The sequence below is a fragment of the Mustelus asterias genome, chromosome 20, assembly GCF_964213995.1.
Source record: "Mustelus asterias chromosome 20, sMusAst1.hap1.1, whole genome shotgun sequence".
In the NCBI taxonomy this organism is placed as follows: domain Eukaryota; kingdom Metazoa; phylum Chordata; class Chondrichthyes; order Carcharhiniformes; family Triakidae; genus Mustelus; species Mustelus asterias.
The window spans coordinates 22,001,813-22,019,991 of NC_135820.1; the positions used below are offsets into that span (position 1 = coordinate 22,001,813).

At 46.6% G+C, this 18,179-nt stretch overlaps 1 protein-coding gene across 2 annotated transcripts in view; it reads left to right on the plus strand.

Annotated features, from left to right (window-relative positions):
* Positions 1-18,179, plus strand: part of ttll9 (tubulin tyrosine ligase-like family, member 9) — a 120,816-nt gene that overhangs the window by 20,459 nt on the left and 82,178 nt on the right. For both annotated transcript variants that reach the window (XM_078236335.1, XM_078236336.1), the window contains exon 4: positions 11,357-11,468. In XM_078236335.1, coding sequence (XP_078092461.1) covers positions 11,424-11,468 — 45 coding nt within the window. In that variant the 5' untranslated portion in view covers positions 11,357-11,423. The remainder of the gene's footprint in view (positions 1-11,356; positions 11,469-18,179) is intronic.

The window sequence follows — 18,179 nt, forward strand, 5'->3', positions numbered from 1 at the left end:
GAACTTCAACCCGAGGACCAGATCTATCCTTATCCACGATCAGGTTGAAACTAATGGCATTATGATCACTGGATCCAAAGTGTTCCCTCACACTCACATCCATCACCTGCCCTAACTCATTTCCCAATAGGAGATCCAATATCGCATCCTCTCTAGTTGGCACCTCTATATACTGATGTAGAAAATTCTCCTGAACACATTTTACAAACTCTACCCCGTCTAAACCTTTAACAGTATGCGAGTCCCAATCTATATGTGGAAAATTGAAATCCCCTACTATCACAACTTTGTGTTTCTTGCAGTTGTCAGCTATCTCTCCACTGATTTGCTCCTCCAATTCTCGCTGACTATTGGGTGGTCTATAATACAAGCCCATTAATGTGGTCATACCTTTCCTGTTTCTCAGCTCCACCCATAGGGCCTCTGTAGACAAGCTCCCTAATCTATCCTGCCTGAGTACCGCTGTAACATTTTCCCTGACCAACAATGCCACCCCCCCACCTTTTATCCCTCTGCCTCTATCCCGCCTGAAACATTGGAACCCTGGAACATTGAGCTGCCAGTCCTGCCCCTCCTGTAGCCAAGTTTCACTAATGGCTATAATGTCATATTTCCACGTGTCTATCCACGCCTTCAGCTCATCTGCCTTCCCCACAATACTCCTGGCATTGAAATAGACACACCTCAAAAAATTATTTCCACCACACTCTACCCTTCCATTTGTGATTTTGCTTGAACTAACCTGTCTTTTTACCCCTGCTCCACTATCTGCTCTGGCACTCTGCTTCCCATCCCCCTACAAATCTAGTTTAAACGCTCCCCAATAACACTAGCAAATCTCCCTGCAAGTATATTGGTCCCCTTGTAGTTTAGGTGTAACCCGTCTCTCTTGTACAGGTCCCACCTGCCCCAAAAGAGGTCCCAATGATCCAAGAATTGGAAACCCTGTCCCCTGCACCAGTTCCTGAGCCATGTGTTTATCCGCCCAAGCATCCTACTCCTGCCCTCACTGGCATGTGGCTCAGGTAGCAATCCTGACATTACTACCCTCGGGGTCCTGCTTTTTAACTTCCTTCCAAGCTCTTTGTACTCACTCTTTCGGACCTCCTCACTCTTCCTTCCCACGTCATTGGTACCGACGTGTACCACAACATCTGGTTGATCACCTTCCCACTTTAGAACGCTGTGCACGCGATCAGAGACATCGCTGACCTTGGCACCTGGGAGGCAACAAACCATGCGGGAGTCTCTGTCCCGACCACAGAACCTCCGGTCTGTACCTCTGACCATCGAGTCCCCTATCACTACTGCTCTCCTCTTCTTCATCCCACCCTTTTGCGCTGTAGAACCAGACGCAGTATCAGAGTTCCGGCTGTTGCAGCTTGTCCCAGGTAAAGCATCTCCCACAACAGTATCCAATTCAGTATACCTGTTGTGGAGGGGTATGGCCACAGGGGAACCCTGCTCTGCCTGTCCTTTCACACTGCCATTTCCTCTCCTTACAGTAACCCAATTTCCTGTGCTCTGCTGCTTAGGTGTAACTATCTCCCTAAAGCTACTGTCTATATACTTCTCATTCTCCCGAATTAGATGGAGGTCATCAAGCTCCTTCTCCAGTTCCCTAACACGCTTTGCTAGCAGCTGCAGCTGAATGCATCTTTTGCAGGTGCTGTCGTCAGGGATACCGGAGGTCTCCCTGATCTCCCACATCCTGCAAGAGGAGCATTCCAACATCCTGCCTGGCATTTTTTTTTAGTCTGGGGAAAAACAAGAATAAACTTTCTGGGAAAGTAAAAACTTACTCTCGCCTCTGCCTGTTTTGAGCCAAAGCCCTTCAGCTCTCACTCTGCCCCCTGCTCACTCTGCTGCCCGCTAACGATGCTGCCCGCTCAAAGATGCGGCCTACTTTTAAACCCTCCAAAACCTTCCCAGGCTGCTGCTGGGCCTACTTCCTGTTTTGAAAAAAAACCTCCGATTTTTTTCACAAATTTAACTGAAAAATAAATAAATAAATTAGTGCACAAACAAGCTCCCTTACCCTCAGCCTGCTCCTGTGGAACAATCATTATGAAATTATGAAACCATTGTTAATACTGTAACACGGCCTTCCAGATAACACACAGACTACAGAATGAAGATCTGAACTGCGGCTATCCTGAGAGTGCTGGCTGCCCCAGAAAGATAGTGTTTCATTCCTTATCACAAACACCCCTCACCATTAAAATACACTCCAGCTGTGAGGTCTGTTCCATTATATTATAGAATCATAGAACCCTTACAGTGCAGGAGGAAGTCATTCAGCCTGTTGAGTCTGCACCAACAACTATCCCACCCAAGGCCTTTCAGCTGAAAGGAATTCTAATAGCACTGTGTTGGAGTTTTAGGAAGAGAGAAACAGAAGAAAGCCATTCAGCTCCTTGCTTCTGTTATTCATTTACATCGTAACTGACCTAATACCTTTTCCTTACTAATCCATCAAAGAGAGGAATCAGTTGTGACAGATTTAATGAGTGAGTGAAGGCATAAGAGAGCATGGACCAACAGTGAGAGAATGTGTGCGAATGCGTGAAACGAGTGAGTAAAGCTGTGTGTGTACTAAGAATGTATGATCATTTGAGAGCATATACACCAAGAATGTGTGACTATTGAGATGAATGCCCTCCACAGGACTATTTAGAGGACTATTAAGAGGAACCGGAACACCCGACCGCACAGACCAATCTACCGACACAGGAACTGCAAGCAAGGCAACAAATCCTCCATCCACACACCGACCAGAGGGAAGAATCTCATTGGACACAACCCCATACCCTTAACACCGCAAACCACTCTCACTGTCTCCCAAGCTCAAAAAGAAGCAGACACTCCAAGAAGCGTGGAAAACATGCAGGCCTGCAGATGAGAGTGAAACAACGCGGTCCCAAGGTCCCCTCCCCAGCTTACTGCTTGCAAATATTCAATCTCTGGAAAACAAGCTAGACGAACTTAGAGCCACTCTCACTTTCCAAAGAGAACAAAGAACAATACAGCACAGGAACAGGCCCTTCGGCCCTCCAAGCCCGCGCCACTCCCTGGTCCAAACTAGACCATTCTTTTGTATCCCTCCATTCCCACCCCGTTCATGTGGCTATCTAGATAAGTCTTAAATGTTCCCAGTGTGTCCGCCTCCACCACGTTGCCCGGCAGCGCATCCCAGACCTCCACGTAAAATACGTCCTTCTGATATCCGTGTTAAACCTCCCCCCCCCGCCCCCTCACCTTGAACCTATGACTCCTCGTGAACATCACCACCGACCTGGGAAAAAGCTTCCCACCGTTCACTCTATCTATGCCTTTCATAATTTTATACACCTCTATTAGGTCACCCCTCATCCTCCGTCTTTCCAGTGAGAACAACCCCAGTTTACCCAATCTCTCCTCATAACTAAGCCCTTCCATACCAGGTAACATCCTGGTAAACCTCCTCTGCACTCTCTCTAAAGCCTCCACGTCCTTCTGGTAGTGTGGCGACCAGAACTGGACGCAGTATTCCAAATGCGGCCGAACCAACGTTCTATACAACCGCAACATCAGACCCCAATTTTTATACTCTATGCCCCGCCCTATAAAGGCAAGCATGCCATATGCCTTCTTCACTACCTTCTCCACCTGTGCCGTCACCTTCAAGGAACTGTGGACTTGCACACCCAGGTCCCTCTGCGTATCTACACCCTTTATGGTTCTGCCATTTATCGTATAGCTCCTCCCTACATTATTTCTACCAAAATGCATCACTTCGCATTTATCTGGATTGAACTCCATCTGCCATTTCTTTGCCCAAATTTCCAGCCTATCTATATCCTTCTGTAGCTTCTGACAATGCTCCTCACTATCTGCAAGTCCTGCCATTTTCATGTCGTCCGCAAACTTACTGATCACCCCAGTTACACCTTCTTCCAGATCGTTTATATAAATCACAAACAGCAGAGGTCCCAATACAGAGCCCTGCGGAACACCACTAGTCACAGGCATCCAGCTGGAAAAAGATCCTTCCACTACTACCACCCTCTGTCTTCTGTGACCAAGCCAGTTCTCCACCCATCTAGCCACCTCCCCCTTTATCCCATGAGATCCAACTTTTTGCACCAACCTACCATGAGGGACTTTGTCAAACGCTTTACTAAAGTCCATATAGACGACATCCACGGCCCTTCCCTCGTCAACCATTCTAGTCACTTCTTCAAAAAACTCCACCAGGTTAGTGAGGCATGACCTCCCTCTCACAAAACCATGCTGACTATCATAGAAAGAGAAAGAAAGAAACCCTACAGTGCAGAAGGAGGCCATTCGGCCCATCGAGCCTGCACCGACCACAATCCCACCCAGGCCCTACCCCCACATATTTACCCGCTAATCCCTCTAACCTACACACCTCAGGACTCGAAGGGGCAATTTTTAACCTGACCAATCAACCTAACTCGCACATCTTTGGACTGTGGGAGGAAACCGGAGCACCTGGAGGAAACCCACACAGACACGAGGAGAATGTGCAAACTCCACACAGACAGTGAACCGAGCCGGGAATCGAACCCGGGACCCTGGAGCTGTGAAGCAGCAGTGCTAACCACTGTGCTACCGTGCCGCCTCATCGTTGATGAGTTTATTCCTTTCTAAATGCGCATACATCCTATCTCTAAGAATCCTCTCCAACAACATCCCGACCACAGACGTCAAGCTCACCAGCCTATAATTTCCCAGGTTATCCTTCCTACCCTTCTTAAATAACGGGACCACATTAGCTATCCTCCAATCCTCTGGGACCTCACCTGTGTCCAGTGATGAGACAAAGATTTGCGTCAGAGGCCCAGCAATTTCATCTCTCGTCTCCCTGAGCAGCCTTGGATAGATTCCATCATAGAACTGAGGGACTGCTGTGTGCTCTGTTTCACGGAGACATGGCTCACTCCTGCTTCACTGGACAGTGCTCTACAACCAGAGGGCTTCTCAATCCATCGAATGGACCGCACAGCGGCCTCAGGCAAGGCTAGGGAGGGTGGGGTCTGCTTCCTAATCAACACCTAGACGTAGCAACACTAGCAACTTTCTGCTGCTCAGACCTAGAATAGCTGACACTAAAATGCCACCTCTACTACCTTCCACAGGAGTTCACCTCCGTTATCCTGATGGCAGTTTACATCCCACCCCATGCGGATGGGAAGATCGCACTCGATGAAATATACACCACTACGAATAGCCTTGAGATGAAACATCCTGAGACCTTGTTCATTGTGGCCGGGGACTTCAAACAGGCCAAGCTCAAGAGCATATACCAAGTTACCACCAACACATCTCCTGTTCCACCAGAGGCCCAAACATCGTAGACCACTGCTACACAAATATCAAACATGCCTACTGCTCTATCAGCTGCCCACACTTTGGCAAATCAGACCACAAGGCTGTGCTGCTCCCAGCAAAAACTGAAGTGGGAGAATCCATCAAAGAAAGTCATGCAATGTTGGTCTGAGGAATCGGATGATCTCCTACTGGAGATCTGCTTGGAGTCAGTGGACTGGTCAGTATTTAAAAACTCTGCGACCAGCCTGAATGAGTACGCCACTACAGTAACTGACTTCATAGCAAGTGTGTGCCGAAGACTGTGTGCCGAAGAAGCAAATCCGTGTGTTCCCCAACAGGAAACCATGGATGAACAGGGATATCCACTGCTTGCTGAAGTCCAGGTCTGAGGCGTTCAAGTCAGGCGACACTGACCTATACAAGAAAGCCAGATACGATCTAAGGAGACCCATCAAAGATGCCAAAAGACAGTACCAGACCAAGCTAGATTCCCAGCCGAGCCACACTGACCCCCGCCGACTATGGCAAGGTCTACAAGACATAACAGGCTGCAAGATGAAGGCATGTAAAATCGCCGGCTCCAACGCACCCCTCCCTGATGAGCTCAATGCATTCTACGCCCGTTTTGAGCAAGAGGTCAGTGAGAGTATGCCCTCCACCCTGGAAGCCCTGGATGAACCTGTATCTGGGGTCACCATTGCAGATGTCAGAGCAGCTTTCTCGAAGGTCAACCCACGGAAAACGACTGGTCCGGATGGGGTACCCGGACAAGCACTCAGATCCTGTGTGGATCAGCTGGCGGGAGTATTTGCAGACATCTTCAACCGCTCTTTACAACAACCTGAGGCCCCTATCTGCTTCAGGAAGGTGACCATCATCCCGGTATCGAAGAAAAAACTATCAGCCGGTGGTTCTGGCATTCATCATTATGAAGTGCTTCGAAAGGTTATTCATGGCACAAATCAATTCCAGCCTCCCGGACTACCTGGATCCATGGATCCACTACAGTTTGCCTATCGCCGCAACAGGTCCACAGCAAACGCCATCTCCCTGGCCCTGCACTCAACCCTGGAACACCTAGACAGCAAGGACACCTATGTCAGACTCCTATTTATTGAATACAGCACAGCCTTCAACACCATTATTCCCATGAAACTCATCTCCAAACTCCGTGGCCTGGGCCTCGGCACCTCCCTCTGCGACTGGATCCTGAACTTCTTAACTCACAGATCACAATCAGTAAGGATAGGCAACAACACCTCCTCCACGATCATCCTCAACACCGGTGCCCCACAAGGCTGTGTTCTCAGCCCCCTACTATAATCCTTATACACCTATGACTGTGTGGCCAGATTCCCCTCCAATTCGATTTTCAAGTTTGCTGAGGACACCACTGTAGTGGGTCGGAACTCATACAATTACGAGACAGAGTACAGGAATGAGATAGAGAATCTGGTGAACTGGTGCGGCAACAATAATCTCTCCCTCAATGTCAACAAAACGAACGAGATTGTCATCAACTTCAGGAAGCGTAAAGGAGAACATGCCCCTGTCTACATCAACAGGGACAAAGTAGAAAGGTCGGGAGCTTGAGGTTTTTGGGTGTCCAGATCACCAACAACCTGTCCTGGTCCCCCCATGCCGGCAATATAGTTAAGAAAGCCCACCAACACCTCTACTTTCTCAGAAGTCTCAGGAAATTTGGCATTACAGCTACGATTCTTTTCAACACTTTTACAGATGCACCATAGAAAGCATTCTTTCTGGTTGTATCACCACTTGGTATGGCTCCTGCTCTGCTCAAGACCGCAAGGAACTACAAAAGGTCTTGAATGTAGCCCAATCCATCAAGCAAAGCAGTTTCCCATCCATTGACTCTGTCTACATTTCCTGCTGCCTTGGCAAAGCAGCCAGCATAATTAAGGACCCCTCGCACCCGGACATTCTCTCTTCCACCTTGGTCCATCGGGAAAAAGATACAAAAGTCTGAGGTCACGTACCAACCAACTCGAGAACAGCTTGTTCCTTGCTGCTGTCAGACTTTTGAATGGACTTACCTTGCATTAAGTTAATCTTTCTCTCCACCCTAGCTATGACTGTAATACTACATTCTGCACTCTCTCGTTTCCTTCTCTATGAACGGTAAGGTTTGTCTGTATAGCGCGCAAGAAACAATACTTTTCATCGAATGTTAATAGAAATAGAAATAGAAACCCTACAGTACAGAAGGAGGCCATTCGGCCCATCGAGTCTGCACCGACCACAATCCCACCCAGGCCCTACCCCCATATCCCTACATATTTACCCACTAATCCCTCTAACCTACGCATCTCATAACACTAAGGGGCAATTTTAGCATGGCCAATCAACCTAACCCGCACATCTTTGGACTGTGGGAGGAAACCGGAGCACCCGGAGGAAACCCACGCAGACACGAGGAGAATGCGCAAACTCCACACAGACAGCGACCCAAGCCGGGAATCGAACCCAGGTCCCTGGAGCTGTGAAGCAGCAGTGCTGACCACTGTGCTACCGTGCCGCTAATACATGACAATAATAAATCAAATCAAATCAAAATATTTGAGAGCATGTGTACCAAGAATGTGTGAAGATGTGAGAGAATGTGAATGAGTGACTGCCCACTATATGATTGTAAGAGTTTTAACAACACCAGGTTAAAGTCCAACAGGTTTATTTGGTAGCAAATGCCATTAGCTTTCGGAGCCCTGCTCCTTCGTCAGCTGGAGCGGATATCTGATAGCAGATCTGATAACCTGGTATTGTTAAAACTCTTACTGTGTTTACCCCAGTCCAACGCCGGCATCTCCACATCATAACCATATGATTGCCCTTACTTCTCACTTCACCATACCAATATATCACTCGCCTACCACGTATCTCTATTAACCTGGTCTCAATTCTAACATTCATATGCTTTATGCCACCCTCACACCTTATTGCAAGTCTCGTACTCACATCTCACCGTTTGAATACATTGGCACATGTTCCAGTGCAGCTGGATGATCTAAGCTTATTTCAGGATAGTTACTCTTTTTTTTAAACAGGAAAAGATGGTGCGTAACAGGAGGTAAGAGGAAGTAGTGAAGGAGGACGGTGTGCTTTTCAAATTTGAAGTAGTGTGCTAGATCAATACTCACTTTCAAGTCATTCAACTTACCTCACATCCATCAATTGCTTCTGACTTGCAAACTGTGGATGGCATAAGCCTATACTTTCTCCTGTCTCTTCATCACAACCCAGGTCTTGCCCCTTTCTCAGTTTAGGTAGCCAAGAACTGGAACCTTCACCATTACAGGAGGAAGAGGAAGAATACAGTGAAGATGAACAGTCACTGTCACTTATTCTAACATTTGAAACCAAGAGTTCAGAATCTGAAGCTATGAGGATTAAGGCAGAGGTGAAATCTTGCTTGTTCTTCTGATTCTCAGCTTCTTCCTGATTGGTAGTCTCATATTGGCTACACTGTGTAGCATGCAGGGGATCTGAATACCCTCAGTAGTGTGGGACTCCTCCAGAGCTGTACAGGAAATGGAAGTTTATTTTAAATTCATTTACAGGGTGTCAGGCATACAAATGAGATGTACTACCTATGGAGCTATGGCTCTGGAGTCACATTTGGGCCAGACCAGGTAAGGATGGCAGACTTCCTTTCTTAAAGGACATGAGTGAACAAGGTGGGTTTTTATGACAATTGACAATGGTTTCATGGTTATCATTAGACTTCTTACTTTGATGGGATGAAGCTGCCTCTCAGTGTATAATTAGCCTCAGTGACCTCCCTTATGCAGCAGTACACAGCAGCAGCCTGGAAGAAGCCATGTTTCTGAAAGTTAGAGCCTCAGTCATCTTAACAGCCCCAGGCAATACACCGTTACTCTCCCTTGAAGTTGCCACTGTGGCTGTAACAGTTGGAAAATTTCAGTCACAACCACTTCAATCCCAAAGACCCTGTGTGTGTGTGTGTATGGCCTCCTGTTGAGAGCTCTTCTCACCCCCACCTCCTCCTTCCTCCCTCCTCCAGCAGTCTATCATACTCTGTCTAACTGTGTCTCAATTCCCAAGGAAGCCCTGCCAGACCATCCATTATCAGTAAACAACTTGTTGCAGCACAAGATTTTAAGTGAATTCGCAGCTGCTTTATCACCAGTCAGACCACTGCCTGTAGCCTACAAAAAATATAGCCAAATACAGGAATGCTCCAGGAACATGTCCAATTGCTCAAGAAGTCAGAGAAATAATCCTGCCACTAACATGTAAATAGTTCATGATGAAAACCAGCACTGTTGGGCAGGACACCTCATTCCCACACCTGGCACCAGACTCCCAAAGCAACTGTTCCACTCAAAACTCGGCCATGACTGACAATCCCCCGACCCCCCCCTCCCCCTCCCCGCCAGAGAGTTCCTTGGCTTGTGATCATCCAAAATGGTTTATTGGGGAAGATGCTGTGAGAGACTCCATTAGGAACATATAGAGATGAAATAGAGGTGTTGGAGGAGGACATAAACTTCCAAACAACTATCTACCCAGCCCTCCAAGCACCACCTGTCCTGTGGCAGAATTCACAGATCACACATTAGACTTATCAGCTACCTTAGAACCCCTAGAACTGCTGTTGAAACAAGTCACCCTTGTTCCTGAGGGACTAAGAAGGAGCAGAAGAGCTCCTGATTCATAGAGTCATAGAGGTTTACAGCATGGAAACAGGCCCTTCGGCCCAACTTATTCATGTCGCCCTTTTTTTTAAACCCCTAAGCTAGTCCCAATTGCCCGCATTTGGCCCATATCCCTCTATACCCATCGTACCCATGTAACTGTGTAAATGCTTTTTAAAAGATAAAATTGTACCCGCCTCTACTACTACCTCTGGCAGCTTGTTCCAGACACTCACCACCCTCTGTGTGAAGAAATTGCCCCTCTGGACACTTCTGTATCTCTCCCCTCTCACCTTAAAACTATGTCCTCTGGTTTTAGACTCATCTACCTTTGGGAAAAGATATTGACTTTCTAGCTGACCTGTGCCCCTCATTATTTTATAGACCTCTGTAAGATCACCCCTCAGCCTCCTACGCTCCAGAGAAAAAAGTCCCAGTCTATCCAGCCTCTCTTTATAACTCAAACCATCCTTTAAGTAGAGCTGGTGAGAGGGAGAATGAGCAGTCCTTCATGTGTTCAGCTAAATATATTTGAGATGGTATAGACTGGAGCATGACGACTAAAATTGACTGCTGATGTCGAATCAGCACTCTGATTATCCAGTTGTTAGGTGTGTGTGTACAAATCCATTTAACAAGGCGGCATCCTGCACAGTACCTAGCAGAATGTGTGCAAACCTTGTGGAGTGTTAGGAAACCACATAAAAGTTAAAAATAAAATGGTGATACAGAGCCTCGCTTTGGCCCCGATATAATTTTGAAGGGATCTCTAAATTCCTCTAAACATTCTCTTCTCTCAAGTGAAAATCTCTGCTCAAAGAACAGAGACATATAGCCGAGACTTTCAGATTAAGTCTGAGCTGTCTGGATCCATCCAGTTTAGTTAGTTGTGTACCCGTGAATCCTCTCTCTGTCCTGTTTAATGAAACGGTGATCCACAACAATGGGTGGCACAGTGGTTAGCACTGCATCCTCACCGCACTAGGGGCCCGGGTTCAATTCCACTCTCGGGTAACTGTGTGGAGTTTGCACGTTCTCCTCGTGTCTGCGTGGGTTTCCTCTGGCTGCTCCAGTTTTCTCCCACAGTCCAAAGCTGGGGAGAGAGTTAGGTTGATTGGTCATGCTAAATTGGCCCTTAATAGCAGGGAGATTAATTAGCAGAGTAAATACGTGGAGTTACGGAGATAGGGCCTGGCTGGGAATGTTGTCAGAGCAGGTTCAATGGGCTGAATGGCCTCTTTCTGCACTGTAGGGATTCTATATTTTATGGGCAGTTGTTTAGGTCTGTGTTTATACTCTGTTACTGTCCACATCCTGCCTCTCACTCCACTCTCCTTTGTCGACAGTGAAGGGGAGTGGGACTTTTACTGGTGTGACATCAGCTGGCTGCGAGAGAACTTTGGCTACACATATATGGATGAGCATGTCCGTGTCTGTCACTTCCGCAATCACTATGAGGTATGAAAATTGAATCCCACTGCTCACTCGCATGGTAGAAATAATCCCCAGAAAATGGAGCTTGTCACAACAAAGCTAATTTAAAAATAACAAGGAGACATTGGTCCTGGACAATAATGCTTTACCCGCTTACCCCACTCTCGTCCCCCAACCCTGCCGCCACCTTGCCTTCCTCCTCACCTTGAATCAGCTTGCTTTTAACATAGTCACAAAGTTGCAATTGCTCCTCAGGTTATTGAGGAGGGGGCTGTGACTAGAAACTTGGTCAAAATGTTGAGTTTTAAGGAGGGGGAGATGTTCAAACTCCCCTGTGGACTTGTCCTTCTCTATTTCTGTAACGCCGTCTAGCCCTACAACCCTCTGAAATATCTGTGGCCTCTCTGGTTTTTATTCACACCACGATTGATTACTTTTCCTTCAGCCACTGAAATTCTCGCCTTAAATCTCTCCACCTGACTCCCCCTATCAGACCCTTCTAAAACTCAGTCTCCCACTAAGTTTTGATCACCTGTTCTAAGATCTCTATGTGGCTCATTGTCAAATATTATTGTGGATAGCACATTTAGGGAGCTGGTCACACCGCAGTTGAAGGGACTTGAGGAAGGAAAGGAATTGGTGACCACCAGGTTGTCCAAGAGATATAGCCAGGTAGTTCAGGAGTCCCATTGGGTCTCACTCGCAAATTGGTATTCTATTTTGGAGGCTGATGAAGGCGCTGGTTCCTCCAGAGAATGCAGGCAGAGTCAAGCTTCTGGCACCACAAGTCTCTCTGTACAGGAGGGGGAAAGAAAGGCAGAGCAATAGTAAAAGGGAATTCTATACTCAAGGGTACAAAGTGACTCCAGAATGGTATGTTCTTTCCCTGGTGCCAGGGTCCGGGATGTCACTGAACGGCTGCAGGGTATTCTGAATGAGGAGAGTGATGAGGCAGACGTCCTGGTACATGTTGGTACCAATGACATAGAAAGAGAGATGAGGTCTTGCATCAAGAATTCAGGGAGTTAGGCAGTAGAATAAAAAGCAAGACCTCTCTCATTGAAATCTCGGGATTACTCCCAGTGCCACGTGCCAGCAAGCACAGAAATAAGCGGATAGTGCAGATGAACTGTACTATACAGATGTACAGAATAATTTGGATAAATGTGAGGTTATTCACTTTGGAAGCAAAAACAAGAGGGCAGATTACTACCTGAATGGCTGTAAATTGGGAGAGAGGAGTGTGCAGCAGAACCTGGGTCTCTTTGTGCACCAATCACTGAAGTTAAGCATGCAGGTGCAGCAGGCGGTAAAGAAGGCAAATGGTATGTTGGCCTTCATTGCGAGAGGTTTTGAGTACAGGAGCAGGGATGTGTTTTTGCAATTATACAGGGCCTTGGTGAGGCCACACCTAGAGTATTGTGTGCAGTTTTGGTCTCCTTTTCTGAGGAAGGATATTCTTGCTCTTGAGGGAGTGCAATGAAGGTTCACCAGGCTGATTCCAGGGATGGCAGGACTGATGTGTGAGGAAAGATTGACTAGGTAAGGATTGTTTTCGCTGGAGTTTAGATGAATGAGGGGAGACCTCATAGACGCTTATAAAATTCTAACAGGACTATAGACAGGGTAGATGCAGGGAGCATGTTCCCGATGGTGGGAGAGTCCAGAACCAGGGGTCACAGCCTGAGGATTCAGGGTAGACCATTTAGGACGGAGGTGAGGAGACATTTCTTCACCCAAAGAGTGGTGAGTCTGTGGAATTCATTACCACAGGAAGTAATTGATGCCAAAACACTGAACATAGAACATAGAACAGTACAGCACAGAACAGGCCCTTCAGCCCACGATGTTGTGCCGAGCTTTATCTGAAACCAAGATCAAGCTATCCCACTCCCTATCATCCTGGTGTGCTCCATGTGCCTATCCAATAACCGCTTAAATGTTCCTAAAGTGTCTGACTCCACTATCACTGCAGGCAGTCCATTCCACACCCCAACCACTCTCTGCGTAAAGAACCTACCTCTGATATCCTTCCTATATCTCCCACCACGAAACCTATAGTTATGCCCCCTTGTAATAGCTCCATCCACCCGAGGAAATAGTCTTTGAACATTCACTATATCTTTCCCCTTCATCATTTTATAAACCTCTATTAAATCTCCCCTCAGCCGCCTCCGCTCCAGAGAGAACATCCCTAGCTCCCTCAACCTTTCCTCATAAGACCTACCCTCCAAACCAGGCAGCATCCTGGTAAATCTCCTCTGCACTCTTTCCAGTGCTTCCACATCCTTCTTATAGTGAGGTGACCAGAACTGCACACAATATTCCAAATGTGGTCTCACCAAGATCCTGTACAGTTGCAGCATAACCCCACGGCTCTTAAACTCCAACCCCCTGTTAATAAAAGCTAACACACTATAGGCCTTCTTCACAGCTCTATCCACTTGAGTAGCAACCTTTAGAGATCTGTGGATATGGACCCCAAGATCTCTCTCTTCCTCCACAGTCTTCAGAACCCTACCTTTGACCCTGTAATCCACATTTAAATTAGTCCTACCAAAATGAATCACCTCACATTTATCAGGGTTGAACTCCATTTGCCATTTTTCAACCCAGCTTTGCATCCTATCTATGTCTCTTTGCAGCCTACAACAGCCCTCCACCTCATCCACTACTCCACCGATCTTGGTGTCATCAGCAAATTTACTGATCCACCCTTCAGCCCCCTCCTCTAAGTCATTAATAAAAATCACAAAGAGCAGAGGACCAAGCACTGATCCCTGTGGCACTCCACTAGCAACCTGCCTCCAATCCGAAAATTTTCCATCCACCACCACCCTCTGTCTTTGATCAGACAGCCATTTACCTATCCAATCGGCCAACTTTCCCTCTATCCCACACCACTTCACTTTCATCATAAGCCGACCATGGGGACCTTATCAAACGCCTTACTAAAATCCATGTATATGACATCAACTGCCCTACCTTCATCAACACACTTAGTTACCTCCTCAAAAAATTCAATCAAATTTGTGAGGCACGACTTGCCCTTCACGAATCCGTGCTGACTATCCCGGATTAATCCGCATCTTTCTAAATGGTCGTAAATCCCATCCCTAAGGACCTTTTCCATCAATTTACCAACCACCGAAGTAAGACTAACAGGTCTATAATTACCAGGGTCATTTCTATTCCCTTTCTTAAACAGAGGAACAACATTTGCCATTCTCCAGTCCTCTGGCACCACCCCCGTGGACAGCGAGGACCCAAAGATCAAAGCCAAAGGCTCTGCAATCTCATCCCTTGCCTCCCAAAGAATCCTAGGATATATTTCATCAGGCCCAGGGGACTTATCGACCTTCAGTTTATTCAATACTGCCAGTACATCCTCCCTCCGAACAACTATTTCCTCCAGCCTATTATCCTGTAACACCTTCTCTTCCTCAAAAACATGGCCCCTCTCCTTGGTGAACACTGAAGAAAAGTATTTATTCATCACCTCGCCTATCTCTACTGACTCCATACACAAGTTCCCACTACTGTCCTTGACCGGCCCTAACCTCACCCTGGTCATTCTTTTATTCCTCACATAAGAGTAAAAAGCCTTGGGGTTTTCCTTGATCCGACCCGCCAAGGACTTCTTATGTCCCCTCCTAGCTCTCCTAAGCCCCTTTTTCAGCTCATTCCTTGCTAACTTGTAACCCTCAATCAAGCCATCTGAACCTTGTTTCCTCATCCCTACATAAGCTTCCCTCTTCCTTTTCACAAGACATTTCACCTCTTTCGTGAACTATGGTTCCCTCACTCGGCCATTTCCTCTCTGCCTGACAGGGACGTACCTATCAAGGATACCCAGTATTTGTTCCTTGAAAAAGTTCCACTTTTCATTAATGCCTTTCCCTGACAGTTTCTCTTCCCAACTTATGCGCCCTAATTCTTGCTTAATCGCATCATAATTACCTCTCCCCCAATTGTAAACCTTGCCCTGCCTATCCCTCTCCATTGCAATAACAAAAGAAACCGAATTGTGGTCACTATCTCCAAAGTGCTCTCCCACAACCAAATCTAACACTTGGCCCGGTCCATTTCCCAGTACCAAATCCAATGTGGCCTCACCTCTTGTCGGCCTATCCACAAATTGTGTCAGGAAACCCTCCTGCACACACTGCACAAAAACTTCCCCATCCGAGCTATTTGACCTACAAAGGTTCCAATCAATATTTGGAAAGTTAAAGTCCCCCATGACAACTACCCTGTGACCCCCACACATATCCATAATCTGCTTAGCAATTTCTTCCTCCACATCTCTATTACTATTTGGGGGCCTGTAGTAAACTCCTAACAACGTGACCGCTCCTTTCCTATTTCTAACCTCAGCCCATATTACCTCAGTGTGCAGATCCCCCACGAAGTGGAGAGGCAAAGCTTGATCAGGGATAGCCAGCATGTCTTCATCAGAGGGAGGTCATGCCTAACAAGTGCCTGAAGATTGGAGAGTGGCAAATGTTGGGCCTTTGTTTAAAAAGGGCTGCAGGGAAAAGCCTGGGAACTACAGGCCAGTGAGCCTCACATCTGTGGTGGGTAAATTGTTGGAAGGTATTTTGAGAGACAGGATCTACAGGCATTTAGAGACGCAAGGACTGATTAGGGACAGTCAGCATGGCTTTGTGAGTGAAAAATCACGTCTCACAAATTTAATTGAGTTTTTTGAAGGGGTAACCAAGAAGGTAGATGAGGGCAGTGCAGTTGATGTTGTCTACATGGACTTTAGCAAGGCCTTTGACAAGGTACCGCATGATAGGTTGTTGCATAAAGTTAAATCTCACGGGATCCAGGGTGAGGTAAATGGATACAAAACTGGCTTCTTGACAGAAGCCAGAGGGTGGTTGTAGAGGGTTGTTTTTCAAACTGGAGGCCTGTGACCAGCGGTGTGCCTCAGGGATCAGTGCTGGGTCCACTGTTATTTGTCATTCATATTAATGGTTTGGATGAGAATATAGGAGGCATGGTTAGTAAGTTTGCAGATGACACCAAGATTGGTGGCATAGTGGACAGTGAAGAAAGCTATCTCCAATTGCAATGGAATCTTGATCAATTGGGCCAGTGGGCTGATGAATGGCAGATGGAGTTTAATTTAGACAAGTGCGAGGTGATGCATTTTGGTAGATTGAACCAGAGCAGGACTTACTCAGTTAATGGTAGGGCGTTGGGGAGAGTTACAGAACAAAGAGATCTAGGGGTACATGTTCATAGCTCCTTGGAAGTGGAGTCACAGGTGGACAGAGTGGTGAAGAAGGCATTCGGCATGCTTGGTTTTATCGGTCAGAACATTGAATACAGGAGTTGGGACGTCTTGTTGAAGTTGTACAAGACATTGGTCAGGCCACACTTGGAATACTGTGTGCAATTCTGGTCACCCTATTATAGAAAGGATATTATTAAACTAGAAAGAGTGCAGAAAAGATTTACTAGGATGCTACTGGGACTTGATGGATTGAGTTATAAGGAGAGGCTGAATAGACTGGATCTTTTTTCTCTGGAGCGTAGGAGGCTGAGGGGTGACCTTACAGAGGTCTATAAAATAATGAGGGGCATAGACAAGGGAGATAGCCAATATCTTTTCCCAAAGGTAGGGGAGTCTAAAACTAGAGGGCATAGGTTTAAAGTGAGAGGAGAGAGATACAAAAGTGTCCAGAGGGGCAATTTATTCACACAGAGGGTGGTGAGTGTCTGGAACAAGCTGCCAGAGGTAGTAGTAGAGGCAGGTACAATTTTATCTTTTAAAAAGCATTTAGATAGTTACATGGGTAAGATGGGTATAGAGGGATATGGGCCAAATGCGGGCAATTGGGATTAGCTTAGGGGTTTTTTAAAAAAAGGGCGGCATGGACAAGTTGGGCCGAAGGGCCTGTTTCCATGCTGTAAACCTCTATGACTCTAACAAATTTGATTGAATTTTTTTGAGGTGGTGACCAGGTGTGTAGATGAGGGTAGTGCAGTCAATGTAGTTTATATGGATTTCAGCAAAGCCTTTGGCAAGGTCCCACATGGGAGACTCATAAAGAAGATAAATCCACATGGGATACAGGGTAATTTGATAGAGTGGATTCAAAATTGACTCAGTTGTAGGAGACAGAGGGTGATGACAGACGTTGCTTTAGTGACTGGAACCTGTGTTGGGCCCCCTATCATTCATCATTTATATAAATGACAACTATTTGGGGAGTAGGATTAGTAAGTTTGTGGATAACACAAAGATTGCACGGGTTAACAGTGAGACGGAGTGTCTTGCGCTACAAGAAGATATAGACGGAATGGTCAAATGGGCAGATAAGTGGCAGATGGAATTTAACCCTCAAAAGTGTGAGGTGACTGACTTGGGAAGGAGTAATTTGACAAGAAAATACTCAATGAATGGTTGGACACTAGGAAGTTTTGTGGAACAGAGGGACCTTGGCATGTTTGCCCATAGATCTCTGAAGGTGGAAGGGCATGTTGGTAAAGTGATGAAAAAGGCGTATGGGACACTTGCTTTTATCAATCGAGGCATATATTGCAGAAGTAGGGAAGTCATGTTGGAGTTGTATAGAACTTTGGTGACACCACAGCTGGAGTACAATGATCAGTTCTGGTCGCGACATTATCGGAAGGATGTGATTGCACTGGGTGGGGGGGGGGGTGCAGAGGAGATTCACCAGGATGTTGCCTGGATGGAAAATTTAAGTTATGAAGAGA